Below are 17,302 nucleotides of genomic sequence, written 5' to 3'. Positions count from 1 at the left end.
GTGGAGGGAGATAGACTGAGCACCTGTCAGAGCCAAGTATTTTTTGATAATGTTGCTGGATAAACTCTACAGCTTCTGCCCAAATGCAGCTGGCTGGTGATATGCAGAATGAAAAAAATTGGGCTAAGGTACACAATCCACAGTACATGAGAAGATTTTCCAACCTATCCATTTCATTTACACTTTTTTCTTAATTTTCTGCATCTACTTTCCTGATTGCTTCCATGAAACTTTGTATTATGATTCCTTGAATTTGACAATTACTCACTGTATTCCCAACTGTGTGCCTTGTTTCTCTTTTGTATGGACCACTACTCACTAATATAGTTCTGCATATTGTTTTATTTCCACAAATTGCTGTAACAAAACATTGGTCTGAAGCCACATTGTCTTTTGTTGCTGATGATCCCTTCTTACCAGTGCACCTAATTACATTCACTAACAATTAAATTTGGAAGAAGCCAGTGTAGTGGCATTACTGAAACAAGCAGGTCTTTCTTGGACAGTAATAAATGGAGGACTGAAAGTGATGCTGCACAATGTCAAGAGATACTCAACTCATATGTGAAAGAAATGACAAAGCAAGTTCTCATTTTCACAGTTTTATAAGGAAACATATCACCCCTTCAACACAATAGAAAAGTTAAATTACACTAATAGCATTCGTGATCTCAAAAGTTCTGAAAAGCACGTTATACTAGTCATGCCAAAAGGCTTATTTCTCTCTCTCTCTCTCTTTTTTTTTTTTAATGTGAGAAACCTCGGAGTTTGGCTATGAAGTACAATCTTTCTCTCAGATTCTAGTACCTTCCAGTACCATTTGGTGGCATTGCTGTTCTCTCACAGCTCATTCCAAAACTGTTCAAAAATGCCTCATTCCTCATCACCAGCTTATTCACTGCCGTAAATACCAAACCTAACTTCTTCAAAGTGATGTTTCTGTGTTTCTGGTACAACTAGCCTATGAAAATGCTACAGCTTTTTCTTATTACGATGTATTATTCTGAAAACAGTCCTAAAGTTTGATGACAGCAACTTTTCTGTTAGCCTGAAAAACACCTAAGGGGGATCTTTAATTGAAATCATGCAAATTCTAAGCGGCACTAGTCTAATACAGAGTTTAAATGTGATTTAAAATGTTTGTCTTTAAAACTGTGTTCACCAGCAGGGACACCTGAAACACTTCAAACATTAAGAGAAGGAAAACCCTTTCCCAGTATAGTGGCAAGGAACCAAAACACAGTAAACAACCAAACACGTTCATCTTAACCCTCAAGCAATGGGTGTACCTTCTCTCATACACTTCAGAGGAGTGCAGCAAGGTAGAGTTAGAGACAGAAACATTTTTGATCAAAACCCCCAAGATTACAGACAGAAATGCACAGCAGAAATAAGAGGTATGAGATGCTTAAAGAGCAAACATTGCAAGAAAAGCAGAACCAGCTGAAAAGTGTAACATGATCATCTAAATGAAGAAAAAGCATACATTTTCACAATATAAGGTACTCCCTATGTTTCTAATTAAGTTGTTTTGGAGTAACGTAACAGAATGCCACAGATTTGCATGAAATCTTAAAGCAATCAATATAATCTCTACTTTGCAGATCATACAGCAACAACACTCCAAACCAAGGCACATACACTGTAACTCTTAGATTTTTCTTTCCTTAGAAGTGAAGATATTTCTTCAAGAGATAGTTCTATGCAGATTTCCCACATTTTCATACTGTTTTTTCCCATGGTTTGTCATTATCAAAGCCTTTCCACTTTAGTATCTGCAGGATGCATATTTTAGTTCCCTTTCTCTTGGCTGGTGCTTGGTATTTAGGAAGGAAACATCTCATCTGATATTTTGATTTCTCACCATCCTGAAGACCTGTAATATTTTGAAAGTTCTTTCATGTACATGTATGTACACACACACACTAAGGTCCTTTTTTCTTTGTAGTTTCTGAATACAGTTCCTTTCCCAAAGATTTTTACCATATTTACACAGCCAGCAAAGGCCAAAATCCACCTTCCAGTCCTCCCAATGGATACCACAGACCAGGGTTCTGAGACATGTTGCCACTATCATTTTACCAGGCTTTGAATGAAAGCCTGAGGACTTCTACATGCTTCACAGTTTCTTATGAAAGTTCACAAGGCCAGCACCTTGAGGTCACAGGCTGAGAAGGACACAGAATAAAACAGCTAAGTGTCTGCAGCCTTTGTGTGCTCAAAAATCCATGTAGAATCTTACTTTATTAAGGATTCGGTCACCACCCTCATAGATGGTGCTGAGTGTTAAGACCCTTCTAGATCTCTGCTTGAACAAAGATTGTTTATAATGGTAAGTACCAGCATAACAACAGTAATTTTGTTGTAGAAATAAGTATGAGATAATTTCTTAGGCCTGTTACCAGAGAATGACTTCTTGTTTTGGAGACACAGAGCAGAGAGCACTTCAACCCTCTGAAGTGCATGGTCAGCTGTTCAATCCTTTCTCTCTGCAAAAAGACTGACACTTGCCCTACGGTTGCAAACATTTCTTGTTTTCCCACATTCTGCATTGCTCGCCAATCAAGGAGCTTCTCCTAGAGACTACCCACTGTAGAAATTGCTTCCTCCTGGCTTCATCCTCCCCAACAACCCACATTGCTGGGCTTCAGTGAAGTGCATGACTAGGTGAGATAAGCTGTTAAGGGTGCAGCATTCCTCATGCATACAAGAGGTTCAGCAGCTAAAAAGGTTAGTCCAGTATCAAGCAGGGAACCAGCAAGCTCTTTTCACCATGAGAAAGTCTGAATGTCAGGAGAAGATCTTGGCTCTGGCAGAGACTCTCCCCTGATTCTTGTCAGACCTTTTCTGTTAATATTGCAGAAGCTAAGTCTTAGGAACCTAATGTGGCAAGACACACAATTACCAGACATAAGAATATCTGTGGACAGTATATCCTAGAAAATGTGGACAATATACCCTAGAAAATACCTTCATCCATCCTAGAGTGATCAGGAAGTTGACAAAAGAGCTTGCCAAGGCACTCTCTATTGTTTATCATCAATCCTGGCTCACTGGGGACATCTCAGATGACTGAAAGCTGGCCAGTGTGTCCAGAAGGAGGATCTGGGAAACTACAGGCCAGTCAGCCTCAGCTCGGTGCCTGGCAAGGTCATGGAACAGATCATCCTGAGTGCCATCACACAGCACCTACAGGATGGCCAAGGGCTCAGACCCAGCCAGAATGGATTTAGGAGTGGCATGTCCTGCCTGGCCAACCTGATCTCCTTTTATGACTAGGTGACCTGCCTGGTAGATTTGGGGAAGGCTGTGGGTGATGTCTGCCTGGACTTTTGCAAGGCCTTTGACACCATCTCCCACAGCACACTCCTGGAAAAGCTGGCAGCCCATGGCTTGGACAGGAGTACTCTTTGCTGGGATAAGAACTGGCTGGATGGCCAGGCCCAGAGAGTGGAAGTGAGTGGTGCCACAGCCAGTAGGTGCTGGACACTAGTGGTATCCCCCAGGGATCTGTGCTGGGCCCAGTTCTGTTTAACAACTTTACTGATTATCTGGATGGGGGGATCAAACATACCCTCAGTAAATTCATGGACAACACCAGCTAGGGGGGGAGTGTTGAACTGCTGGAGTGTAGGAGGGCTCTGCAGAAGGACCTGGACAGGCTGGATTGATAGGCCAAATCCAGCAGTATGAAGTTTAACGAGACCAAGTGCCAGGTCTTGCAATTTGACCACAACAACCCCAGGCAGAGCTCCAGGCTTGGAATAGAGTGGCTGGACAGTGCCCAGGAGGAAAGGGACCTGGGGGCACTGGTGACAGCAGCTGAACATGAGCCAGCAGTGCTCAGGTGGCCAAGAAGGCCAATGGCATCCTGGCCTGGATCAGGAATGGTGTGGCCAGCAGGAGCAGGGCAGGGACTGTCCACTGAACTCGGCACTGGTGAGGCCACACCTCAAATCCTGTGTTCTGTTCTGGACCCCTCAATTTAGGAAGGATGCTGAGCTGCTGAAGCATCTCCAGAGGAGGACAATGGAGCTGGTGAAGGGTCTGGAGCTTGGGTCCCAGGAGGAGCAGCTGCGGGAGCTGAGGTTGTTTAGCCAGATGAAGAGGTGGGGAGGGGGGAACCTCATCACTACCTACAGCTCCCTAAAAGGAGGCTGTAGCCAGATGCTGGTTGAGCTCTTTTCCCAAGGCAACCAGCAACAGGACCAGAGGACACAGTCTCAAGCTGCACCAGGGCAGGTTTAGGTTGGACATTAGGAAATTGTTCACAGAAAGGGTGACTGGGCATTGGAATGGGCTGCCCAGGGATGTGTGGAAGTCACTATCTATGAAGGTGTTTAAGGAAAGACTGGATGTGGCACTCAGTGCCATGGTCTGGTTGACAAGATGGTGTGCATTCATAGGTTGGACTCAATGATCTCAAATGTCTTTTCCAGCCTAGCTGATTCTGAGATAACATAATCTTATGTAACCTACTGTTCCCATGTCTTTGATGTAGGTATTGGGAAAAAAAAAAAAATTAAATCTTTCTGGTATATGCCTTGAGGGGGTGTGGTTATATTTATTTTTGTCTCTCTTCTCCCAACCTCCATTTTGTTTTTTCCCCAAATTTCTAAATATGCAATGAAATCTCAGGTGTCTCTAGTTTCTTATATTTAAAGTGTAATTACAGAATAAAACTAGGGAAGGCACAAGCCCTCTTTATAAGGAAAATAAGATATCACAAGAAAGATCAGATGTTTGCACTGTTTTTCAGGATTTTATGAATTATGTTTGGTACCAAACAATTTATTACAGGCTTCAGTACTTCTAAGGCCACTAGTTCTGCATATGGAAATTATGTATCTTTGCTCTTACGTACAGTTTAAAGTAAGTTATTTAAACATACACATGTTGTCATGGTGTTTTTATAGCCGAAGGTCAAATTTCTGAAAACTCTACCATAGAATATCATGAACACACTGCCTGAGTGAGTATATTAACTCCTGCAGTATTTTATGTCAGGTCATCTTAGACAGAAAAGAGAGTATATCCTGCCTCAGCATACAGGCCAGTCTCAGCATCCTCTATTAAGATACCCAGAAGTTTTTCCAGCTCTTGACTACATGAATATATTGCTACTTTTTCTTATGGTTATGTGGTGCTAGCAGCCCAGCAACATTATAGAAGATACACCAAAACAACAAGTTATTGTTGGTTTGAGACAAATGGGATGAAAAAAGGAGACAAAATTTCATTGAAAGATGTATTTAATTTTCAATGTCCTACCTTGCATATCTGAGATGCATACAGCAAAAGCTTCTTGTGGTCCAGCCTCTCCTTGTGTTTCTGCAGATAATCTCGTAAACTTCCATATGGTAAGTATTCCATAATCAATCTTAGATTCCTACGTCCTTTAACAGCAATAACAAAAATACAAATGTAATTTTTTTCTGTAATTTTCCAAATACAGGCTTTTAAATATAAATATTTTAAAACATCTATCAATAGCAGTAATACAGAATGGACTTAATACAAAAATATTAATTTATACATCATGACATACATACATACATCACTATTCAATTTTTCATATATTGATTAACTGCATTTCCTCAGAAAATGCCACTTACTGAACTCAAGAACTACGTGGATATGCTTGAAAAATTAATATATCACTAATCAACATTATTTCATCAATCTGCTATTGCTAAGGCAAAGTAGAAATCTGTATGTCTGTGCTGTCAAGATGAAACTAAGAATGGCAAGTGACATCAAGTTATTACAAATGTTAACGTCTTTCAAAACAACTTCCTTTGTTTTGTACTCTCTCAGTCCTGGTAGATTTAGGACAAGCCAATGACTGTCATAAACACTTACCTCTCTGAATTTCTCAGTATGCATATTTAGGCGTATTCAATATAGTACGTACCTGCACTGTAGCATACTCCTTTGTATTTAACGATGTTATCATGCTGCAGAGATTTAAGTATTTCAATTTCTCTTTCAAAGTCCCTAAGGTGCTCTTCTGTGCTGTGTTGCAGCTTTTTCACAGCAACCACCTCCCCAGTATTATCCTGCAGTGGGTCATACCGGCACATCTCAACACTGCCAAAATTTCCCTAGGTCACAAATGGAAACACTTGGGAATTAAGAACAAGTCCACATCAATCTCTCTGTGTTTCCTAGTGTACATGTTTGTTCATGTCGAGTATAGTTTTTCTTCAGTGCTCACTGTACTAAGCATTAAGGTGATGTGATTAATTATTTGCATGAAATGTCACAAAACTTCTCTGAGAGAAAAGGTGCAGGACCGAGGGTAACAGTTGCAAAAGACACGTATTCCATGTAAGGAAGCAAATAGAACAGGAAATGAGAACATGGAAAGAGGGTGATGTCCATCTATTTTCTCTCCTTTCACTGGCATAATCCTTTTCCTGTACTTGCATAAATGCCTTTGTCTTGGTTCTTAATTCTGCTTTGTTTCTTTTTGGCTTCTCTTCCACTTGTTTCAATGTTCTGTCTTTTTCTTCACTTATTTTGTCTTTTGTCTTCTTTATGCAGTCACCACCTACCACTCTGTTGCTCTCCTTATGCTACGCTATCACAGTCAACAACCAACTATCTGCAAACAGAAGTAGTTCTCCTACTTCATTTTCAGGCTGCTTCAGTACTTGAATCCAAAGGAATACATAACTATCATGTAAAAAAGCCCAAATAAAAAAAGCAAAGAACCATTCTAGAAAAATGGTACTTGGTGAAGATCTGCTGACTGCACTTAGTCATGTCTCTAGGTATGTTTTCACACAGCCAGGCTGCAATGACTTACAAAACTATTAACTAAATGCTGATTTTTAAAGCTAAAAATTCAAGGCTTACATGTATATTGAAAACATATCTTCCTTTTGAATTTAGAGACTTTATATTCAGATTTCTTAGACTATGCATACACAGAACCCCCAATTCCACTAGTTCTGTGCAAGACTGCTCTAGAGTGTAGTTAACTGAATATCAAGGGTGTGTGTATATATCTATACATATACACACACATATACACACACATACATTTATATAAAGTTTATGCAGCTCTGCATTACTGAAAAATACTTTAGCCTTTTGGTGTGACTGGATTCATTGTGAAGGTTAGCTAATTTTCTTCTAAGAATATTGTGAAAGTGAAAAATGAGCTAGAAGGAACTGCATGTGTTGCTCAGATATGACTGAAATTAGTAGAACAGAAGTTTCACTGTAAATAGGGTATAAGGGGTCACCAAAGTATTACTGAAAACCATAGCTTTTTCCTAACCTATTACAGAGTTTTAAAACATATTACCTTGCCAAGTTGCTGTAAAAACTTAAGATGTCTTTCTTCAAACTGTGTTGGGTCCCGATCTTCAAAAGCGCCAGAAAATCCAAGTGCACCAATTCTCATATTTGGTAACATGTCACTTTCTGTCAATAGCTCATAATCTGAGAGGCAGAAGGAAGAAGGGAAGAAAGGAAACAGAAGACACAGAGCAGCAGACAAGAGAATTAAGAACCTTATTGCAATGATGGCATGTTCTTCTTTTGTTTGGGATACTTCAAGCTCACTAGAATATTGACAACCACCTTTATTTCTATACAGCAATTTGGAGTCAAATGCAATGATGTATTGCAAAAAACATACTAAAAAGAAAGTGAACCAACAAGAATCAGGAGTCTTTTTGATCCTGTGATATTGCAAACTCACCTGGAGTGAACAAACTGTTCAAATCACGTATAACTGCCCTAAAAGAAGGCCTGAAATCTGGCTCATAATCCATGCAGTTGTTTATAAGATTTGCAAGTTCTGTCCAGTTGGGAGCAGGAAGCTGGTGCCGATCTTCATAAAACTGTAGTTTCTGTAATTAAACAGGTCAGTCATTTTACAACCATGAAGAGTTGCAGAAGCCTTAACATTCTCACCAGAGTAGCCAAAAATTACAGCTCTAAACCTAGACTTGCTATTTCACCAAATGTACATCTCACCAATTTTCATCAAAAGCAAGGCTGGTATAATTTAGAGGGCTCAGTTCAGAAATTTCCAGCCAGTTACTGGTAGAGAAGGATAGAGAAAGATGAGAAAAATAATGTCTCTTTTATTGGTAATTTCATAAATCTTCAGCTAGATTGGTCCAGCAGAAAATTCTACTGATCTGTGACCTGGCTGAACTCACAGTTGTGAAAAACTTTGTGAGTATTATGAAAAAATGTAGGGCAACTTCTGAAATACTTAGATATCTATATTCTAGGTCTAGGTAAACCCTGGAGATTATTGAAGAGCTGATTAAAATACCTGAGAAATCAGATCAGGCATTATGGGAAGGTTACAGTACCTTAAAAAAAATAATACTACCAGTACTCTTGTGGCATAGTGAAGTATTCTTTTTGCTTCTGACTAATGAATTAATATTTTTATGGAATATGTTTTCTCTCCATCTCCTGCCCCTACCTGAGATAAAAAGTAACATTTCTTGTTTAGCTAAAATAGTAGAATTTTGCAACACACAAAGTACTACTGTATTTAAGATGTTCTATTAATAGAATGCTAATTAAAATCCATGCACAGTTAGGAACATTTTGTTTAAAGTGATACACTGCTGCAACAAAGCAACAAAAAATATGAACTAGATAATACTGACAATTCTGTACTTTGTCCCCCTAAAAATCAAAATAAACAACATAAAACCAAACTTCAAATAATCTCTTCTGGTTATTATCTACAAGTAAAAATGTCTTTTTCCTGCAGTGGTCATAGGCCACAACACTTTTCATGCTGATGTGGTTACAACAGCAGATGCTCTAAATTAGAAGTGTTCAAAGAACTGCTATGACTGCAGACTCAGTAATACTTACTCTTGAAGAATCCAGTGCACTCAGGGGTTTGTCTCCTCCACTGCAGATTTCCCACAAAGTGGTACCAAAACTCCATTTATCTGTAGCTAGGCTTAGTTGTTTGGGATTCTCAATACATTCAGGAGGAACCCATGGTATTCTCTCAAGAAGAACTGTGCAATCACACAAAGGAAACTTGTTATGACAAATAACGAGACCAGAAAACTCTCTAATGTATTTGATTTGGTAAAAATTACTTTAATATACATAAGTATTTCACTCTGCAATGTACTAATAATACTTTTCCAAGTATTTGTTCCCATCAAGAAAATAAAATTCTGGGATATGGACAAAAATAATAATAAAAATTTGTAAATCAGAGAGTAGATCCATTAGTCTTATTGTAAAATAAGCCTAAAGGTATAAAGTTGCCTTAATATCATTTCCATGTTACATTTTTTCTCTGATTTCTGGATTTCTCCCCATCTTACCAAGACTTAATAGCTACCACAGGGAACCAAGACATCAAAGAGTAAAATACTTTGCTAGTGATTGGCATGTTATAGCACAGGAAAAGGCACCATGAAAAGGAATTTAACACTATGTGATTTTTAAGCTATTGCTACAGACTGTAGTAACAAGTTAAAAGGGATTGTGCTGATTTGGATTTACAGCTCCTTAAAATAAAATCTCCTAAGAATAATGTAAGCTTCACATAAAACATAGAGAGATTAAATAGTTTACTGGCAAATAATGACACTGTATTACTTAAAGGCTGTTAGAGATATTATTTCTTTAGACATCGATAAAAGTACCAAGTATGAAGTATTTTTATTAAAAAGAAAGACCTCAAAAAAGAATAGTAAGTTTACTTCTATTCCATTAGCATAACAACCTTGCACACATTTTTTCATTTAACTAATTTTGCTGTTTATAAAGCATTGGAACAGTCTTAATGGTGGATGATAACCCAGTATTTTTAACATCATCAAGTGGCTCCAAGTATTCACCAAGAAATGCACTGAAGATGCTTTTTAACTGCCAGCCACCATTTTCAAAAGTGCATTTAGTTTCAGTTCTGAAAGTTCCTGCAAGCTATAAAAGATTTGACCAATTACAAGACACTTAAGTTCAGCAGTTATCTGCTGAACAGACTATATTATATATTATATATTTACAATATAATATAACAACTATTGTTATATTATATTGTTGAGGGTTGAAAATGAGAACAGCAGGGAAAAAAAGCTCACACAATGCAGAACTGTGGCTTTATTTCCTATAGCTATTTGCTAATTTAAAAGATACACTCAAAAGTTCTTGGCTAGGACTGCAGAGATATTTACAAAACGACAGATCAAGGAACTTACTATAGCAGAATTATTTTAGATGGTGATCAGAAAAACCCCCAACCCCAAACTTATTTTTCAAGTCAGAAGCACTGAACAAGAAAGTTGATGCAAAGACTTACTATCTCTTGGCAGAACTGTAATACTGATGCCAGGATCACTTAGCTTTATAAATGGAAGGTTTCCAGACCTCCTGTCTTCCTCTCTGATAAGCAAGATGTTTTTTGCACAGACATTCCCATGAACAAGGCCTTTATCCTCCTGTAAACAGAAATTATTCTTCTAGAAACTGACAAAAAAGTCTTACTGTTGAAGAGTTATTTGTAAACAAATACTGTACAGCATGAGGGAAACATCAGCAAATAAAATGATGATGACAGATTAAGTTGATCAAACTTTGGTACTTCACCAGTTTCTCTCAAAGTTACAGTTTTCAGCCAATTTTTGTTATCTACCTAAAGTCTTAAACAACTTGACATGTGTTAACTCAGAAGAATACTTATCCGTCTACTTAAAATTAAATTAAGAACAATTCTGTTAAAGGAAAGACTTATCTAGTCACATAAGAAGAATACACTAGCAGAGAGAACAGTAAAGTGTTTTCCCCTCCCAGTAGTTAACACTAACAGGAAATAGTTTATGTTTGGTATCATCAATGTAATAGTTTATGATCAGCATCATAGAAAGACCAGAAAGGACTGATATGGGGGGGTGATGGGGGGAAAGCATTACTGCAAATGTGTTTATATTTCATGCTAAAACAGAAAGCATTAAAAAAGAATGGACATCCAACCACACTTTGTGCAAGATACAAAGTCTGTCTCTGGGTATCTACTAAATAGCTGGTATATGGCCAGCCCATTATCAAAACCCTCCAGAGTTTCAAGAATTCAGGTACTAGCTCAGCCTTTCTACATGCATTAATTGGAATCACTTGAATTCTGCCATTAACAAAACTGAACCACTTACCAGAAAATGCATGGCTAATGCCAACTGTTTGGCTACTTCCAGCTTCCACAAAATATTGATACTATTTTTGTTCTTTTTCAAATATGTGTCCAATGATCCAAATTTTACATATTCTTGTACAAGGATGTCTGATTCATAATGATAAAAAGAGTAACAATTAAAACCAACAACAAATAATTAAATTTCAGGACAGATTCATGACTTTAGTACTACTCTTTTTTTGATACCTTGTTGGCGATCTAGCTATAAATTTCAACCACTATGGTATCTGAGCACTGCCACAAATACTACTTTCTTTATTCTTCTTCAGAGAGTGGAAGTTCACCTAATTTCTTCTCAAATGCAAAGTTACTGGATGTAACCTTTTAGGGTTAATTATTTAGATTTAATCTTATGTAGATTAGGTAAAATCCAGTGATCATCTTTTCACCCTTGCCTGAAAGACACAATAATGTAATTGCTGACGAAGCATAGTAGTGTACAGCACTATCAATGTGGTGAGTTGAATAACGTTCAGGTCATTCACTTCATAGTTGTTTACAATCTATATTCAAACTCAAAAATGCAATGCCTTATTGACAAAAGATGCTTGAAAACAGACAAGTATTTGCCCCAAAATTGTGTATATGTTTATGACATATGCCTTCACGTAGCCATCTAACAAATAACTCCAGAAACAAGAACTACCATCTTCATCACTTTCAACACAAGAATTTCAAATTACATGACTGAACCCTTGCCCTCAGCTGCAAGATGCTCACATGGAAACTACTGGTGTTATATCTGTCTGTAACAAATAAACAGGTTTTTTAACAAACTTGTTTTAGAGACAGCAAACTCTTCTTTTTTTTTTTTTTTTTTTTTTTAAATTATGTGAAACATTTTTTACTGAATTTGTACATCAAGTGTGTAAACCACAGAATCAGTAAGGGCTACTCTTCCTATTTCTTAGTATCTGTCTCTCCTTAAACTGTAGTAAGTCCCCTGCCTTCAGAAGGAGAATTGTTTCTAGAGGACAGCTACAGTCTTAAGGTGAAATAAGTAACCATATACCTCTTTCAACAATCTCTTGTCAATCAGAAACTTGATCTACTTGAAGTTTTGTATATAGTCCTGGTGTGGGGTACGATGAATAAAATACAAAAAACCCCATGTGGTTATTTTGATACAAGTTCTTGGCCAAAAATAATGCTGTGCCTTGTCCAGCCTTCTAAGAGAGGTAATTTCTGATTACAGGGATAAATTCTGATTACTGAATCCACCATCTCTTTCAGAAATTCTTTCTCTCTAATATAGGTAACTACCTACATAATATGCTCATACAATTATTATAAAATGTTTCCTTTCATATAGATTTCTAATCACAGAAAAGAAACGGGTTTTGGGTAAACTGACATTTCAGCCCAAAGACTGAATGAAGAAGAAAAACTGACAAAGTGAGATACAGTAGTCATATTTGAAGACAATGCACATTAGCATATGACAACCATCCAAAATTAAGATTTTATTATAAGACGGTATAAATGTATTTTTCAGGTGTTATTTAAAAAGTCTTATTAATACATAGTCACAAAGCTGTAAGCTAAACCAAAAAGACATTCAATTTCTGTAGACAGTAAAAAGCTTTTACTGCTGTTAAAATTTCATAATCTGTTTGTTGAATTACCAGGATCTCATATTTTCAGAATGGGACCTCTAAAGCAAACTTCCCAAAGTTATATTTTGCTCACAAAGTCAGCACGTGTGGAAAAGGGCAGCAATGTCTGTCTCTAATCACAGTAAATAAAGATTTTTCTGGGTAACACAGTGCCTCCTTTTCTAGCTAACCAGAGCTGATACAATGTAGGGCTGCAATTTTTCTGGCACTTCAAAGCTCATTCCAAGGCGCAGCAAAACTGAGCTCAGATAGAACAGACATGACTGAGTCATTTACAGAGTTTACTGTTCACACTGACAATTTTCCCCTCTTCTTTGTTTTTACTATTAACTAGTTCTTAGACACCAAGACTAATACTGCTGGAATGTGAACACATATTAGCCCTGCAACCGGTGTTGAACTTGCATTGTTTTGTTTGTTTTTGCCCTGATTTTACCCCCAAAACTATGTAAAACTCTAATATAGATGTATAAGAATTGGTAAAAAAAGATAATTTCTACTTACTCTCTTCTCCACAGACACAGACTCCATAATTTAACACCAAGTGTTTGTAAGAAAGCTGGCTCATCATACTTGCTGCTTCAAAAAAGGACTTTTTGGAAGGGGAGGGAGAGATTGACAAAAAAACCAAAACAAAAAAACCACAGTGAAAAGAAAGCCCCAAAATTCTAATAAATTTGCTATTTTTATTTTTTTTTAATATTTCAACTACCGCTTTACAAAGACCCTATGTAACATATTTTATATTATTTGCTGTTGGTTTGTGTTTGGCAACTGTTTCTTGTTTGGTTGGTTTTTGCTTCAGTTTTTTGGTTGTGGAGGGTTTTTTCTAATTTTCTTTTTCTAAATAACGTCATACACATTCCAACTAGGTTAACAACCTCATTCTCTGCGGGCAAGGATATCTCAACATTTTAAAATAATATTTTTTTTTTTCAGTGTCAATTACCTGGGTAAAGTAAACTGAAGGCAAATTCATCATATAGTATTCACTTTCTAATTTATTCTGCCATAATGCACTATTGAGTTTCCAATTTATTTCTTTGTAGCACATTATTAAGTTAAAAGACAAAAAGTATTATGTAATTTATCCACTACTGCAAGACCTTTTCCAACTTTGTCAGGAAAGTTTCAAATGCTTTTATTGCTTTATTTTTTTATTCCGTTCAGTGGCATCACCACCTTTGCTTGCTTGTTGTACTGATTATTCACCCAACAAAGTGAACTGAAAATGAGAACTTTTTCCTTCAGGTGACTATATTTTTATTTCTATACTCTGCACTTTTAATAACTGATTCATACTTAATTTTAGAATATATCAGCCGTTATCAAAATTATAATTTTTATTGTTTTCAATAGTTAAAAGTATATGCCTACACTGTTTATGAATACCAGCCATCTGAAATGTCTCTTCCTTTTTTACTTGTATTTTCCTATAGATTTATCTTAAATAATTGAAAACTTCACTAAGTAATGTACTGGTTTTCTTGGCTTGCTGTAAACCTAGCTAGATAACTAGAAATTTGAATAAATTACACATATAAACAATAATCAGGATATAAAGTTACATTAATATAATAAACACTACTACATCTTGTGAAAAAAATTTATATCAAACTATTACATACACAGTCTTGGGCTTGATTACACTACCAGTTTATTAGTTTTTGCACAAAAGCATTTCAGGTCTATTAAAAGCTTCACTCAAAAAGTGAGAAGGCTCAGTGATTATGGGTGAATCCGTGTATGGCAAGTTTTTCTCATACATTAATACTTCTGATTACTTGGTTTTACTGGAAAAACTGAAGACATTCTACCCAGAGAAAGTGTGTTTCCAAAAATGGTGGTTCCTTGTCTGTAAATAATGAATTTATTGGTTAAGACAATCCTGGGGCCATACCACCCCTCCTCTGGTACTTTAAATGTATAATGACTTGTTCTCCAGTTCTCCGTGGATAGTTCTGAGTTCTCTCACAGGTGGCAGGAACAGGGGAAATAAAGTACATTGGTGTACTTCCCAAAGCCAGTCTCAAATCCATACTCCCAATGTCACAAGTCTAAGCTTGAGCTTGGTTCAACATATAACCCTCTACCATATAACAGGTACTCATTCATGAAGTAAATGAGTAATGCTCAAAAAAAGAAGAGTAATGCTCAACATAGCATGGACGAATTTTATATAGCAGTCAACAATCACACCAACCTCAGAGTAGTTTCTGTGCACTTTATCCAGCACCTTTAAAAGAACTTCAGTTTGATGGAGCTGGCCATAGTCTCCCACTTCTTTCCTTACACCTTTGAAAATCTTAGTAAATGTGCCCTGTCCAAGACTCTCCTCCTAAAAGGAAGGAAGGATATAGATAGAAAAAACCCAAAACTATCTGCCTGTTTTAAAAGACATCTTAAAAAAAAAAACAACCCTGCATAAGCATATGCAAGTTTTTAGAGGTGTGCTGGCTGTAGAGTCCAGCTGAGAAGGGAAAGGAAGCAACTATATCAGAAACATCTTAAATTGTTGCTTATTTTTTATTGACTAGCCAAGGATCTCAGAAAATAACTTGCTGCAAGAACCACAGAGGCAGCAATTCCATTAAATATGTATATAGACATCTCTAGAACAAAATAACAGTTACTGCAGTCAAAAGGATGCCTCTTAATTACAAAAAAATAATTATTTGCATTACTGGAAAATAAAATAAATTCTCTTCCATAACTCTAAGAAAGGATTACAGCAAAAACTCCTAGCTCAGATAAGATTCTTTTAAACACATACAGAGATTTTTAAAACATTGTGCATATTAAACCCAACATCTGCAGTGGAAAAAGCAACTAACAGACTTACGAATATCAAGTCCTCATTACGGATTTTGTGAAAGACCATCTGACTGACATTATTGTGTCTCTGTAGCGTAGGTGATGAAGGTACATCAGAAACGCTATTGCTTCTGAAGACTAAGAGATTTGATTTATCTGGGAGAAGAAAAAGGGAAAGGAAAACCAAAGTAATTTTGTAAAATATACAACTAAACCAATTATCACTTCAGAAGGATTATTAATGAGGGGCTCCTAATTCAACACAAAAAAGACATCACACTGAGATTCAGTATTTAAAAAGCCACACAGTATTGAATTTAAATCAAAGTCTTATATTTTCTAATCAGCAAAATCATCTAGGTTCACTAACGAGTTTTGGTTTTAAGTATTCCTACTTTTGACAAACTTTCTGAAAATATCCCAACCTCCTTTCACATTTTAACTGTTGCACTATTTGTTTTAACAATTGGGGATTGGATGTATATTATCTTCTTTTATAATAAAAAGTATAGCAAAGCTGATACTAAAACTAAATCTAAAAAGTATGTCTTTGTGGGTATCTGCTCACATCCATGATTATATTTATTCAAGAATTTATCATTCTGATGCATATATATTTTTGATTTCAATGGAATAATGTTACAGAATTATTCTCTATAATGTGCATGCATATTTACTTGTTATATCTTTTCTAAGGTTTTGAATCCACTGGCTATTTTCAATCAAATTTGAGAGAAGTATAAGTCATATAATATAGTCTGTTCTGTCAAGTTTGTCTTTAAATAGGAACTTTGTTAGAGACAAAGACTAATATTAACTGGATGCAGTACTACTTAGAAGGGCAGATATTTAAAGATTTCACAAAGAAGAAAGATATGAATATCAAAGGCAAAAAAATTAAATTCAAATTCAAGAAATATCCTCTCTTCAGGCAGGAGCTCTCTTCCATGTGTATTTTTTCAGTGTTAAAAAGGTGCTAAAAACACGCTGCAGACTTAGCATAACTCAGCTAAGATCAACAATGACAGAAATCACTGACATTGTTGGTTCTGTTGCCTATGGAAGTATTCTCAGTGATAAATAATCCATTTAGTAGCTCTTTCCTTCTCAATACATGAAAGCACTTGACATAAAAAGAAATGCTACTGCACACAATCCACTGCAATTAAGAAACCAGTTTTACTTCTAATCATGAAACTGGCTACCACGATTACTTCTGGAAGACTGTCTTACACTAAATTAAAATTTGGCACACTGAAACTGAAAACTATGACTAAGAAGATGAGTAAATAGGTCAGTGAAATTTTAAAAACCCCCCACAAATATATCACAGAATATTCTGAGTTGGAGGGGACCCAAAAGGATTATCAAGTCTAACTCCCAGCCCTGCACAAGACCATCCCCAAGAGTCACACCATGTGCCTGAGAACATTGTCCAAACACTTCCTGAACTCTCTCAGGTTGGTGTTGTGATTACTGGCCTGAGGAGCCTCTTCCAATGCTCAGCCACCCTCTGGGTGAAAAAGCTTTTAATAATATCCAATGTAAACCTCCCTTTACAAAAAGTCAGGCCATTCCCTTGAGTCCTGTCACAGGTCACCACAGAGAAGGGATCAGGGTCCACCCCTGCTCTTCCCCTCGTAAGCAACTTTCAACTGCAATGAGGTCTCCTCAA

The 17,302-nt window shown here is 36.7% G+C and overlaps 1 protein-coding gene across 1 annotated transcript in view; it reads right to left on the bottom strand.

The window, feature by feature from the left end:
• JAK2 (Janus kinase 2) overlaps nucleotides 1–17,302 on the bottom strand; it is an 80,198-nt gene that overhangs the window by 11,224 nt on the left and 51,672 nt on the right. Inside the window, exons 12-21 of the mRNA XM_040089856.2 lie at nucleotides 15,656–15,783; nucleotides 15,017–15,151; nucleotides 13,318–13,405; nucleotides 11,157–11,284; nucleotides 10,310–10,448; nucleotides 8,860–9,011; nucleotides 7,715–7,865; nucleotides 7,316–7,452; nucleotides 5,915–6,104; nucleotides 5,272–5,396 (exon numbers count right to left, since the gene is read on the bottom strand). Of these exons, the coding sequence (XP_039945790.1) occupies nucleotides 5,272–5,396; nucleotides 5,915–6,104; nucleotides 7,316–7,452; nucleotides 7,715–7,865; nucleotides 8,860–9,011; nucleotides 10,310–10,448; nucleotides 11,157–11,284; nucleotides 13,318–13,405; nucleotides 15,017–15,151; nucleotides 15,656–15,783 (1,373 nt within the window). The remainder of the gene's footprint in view (nucleotides 1–5,271; nucleotides 5,397–5,914; nucleotides 6,105–7,315; nucleotides 7,453–7,714; nucleotides 7,866–8,859; nucleotides 9,012–10,309; nucleotides 10,449–11,156; nucleotides 11,285–13,317; nucleotides 13,406–15,016; nucleotides 15,152–15,655; nucleotides 15,784–17,302) is intronic.

The sequence above is a fragment of the Hirundo rustica genome, chromosome Z, assembly GCF_015227805.2.
Source record: "Hirundo rustica isolate bHirRus1 chromosome Z, bHirRus1.pri.v3, whole genome shotgun sequence".
NCBI lineage: Eukaryota > Metazoa > Chordata > Aves > Passeriformes > Hirundinidae > Hirundo > Hirundo rustica.
Note: the sequence above shows the minus strand (reverse complement) of the source record. Positions and strands in the feature narration are given on the sequence as shown.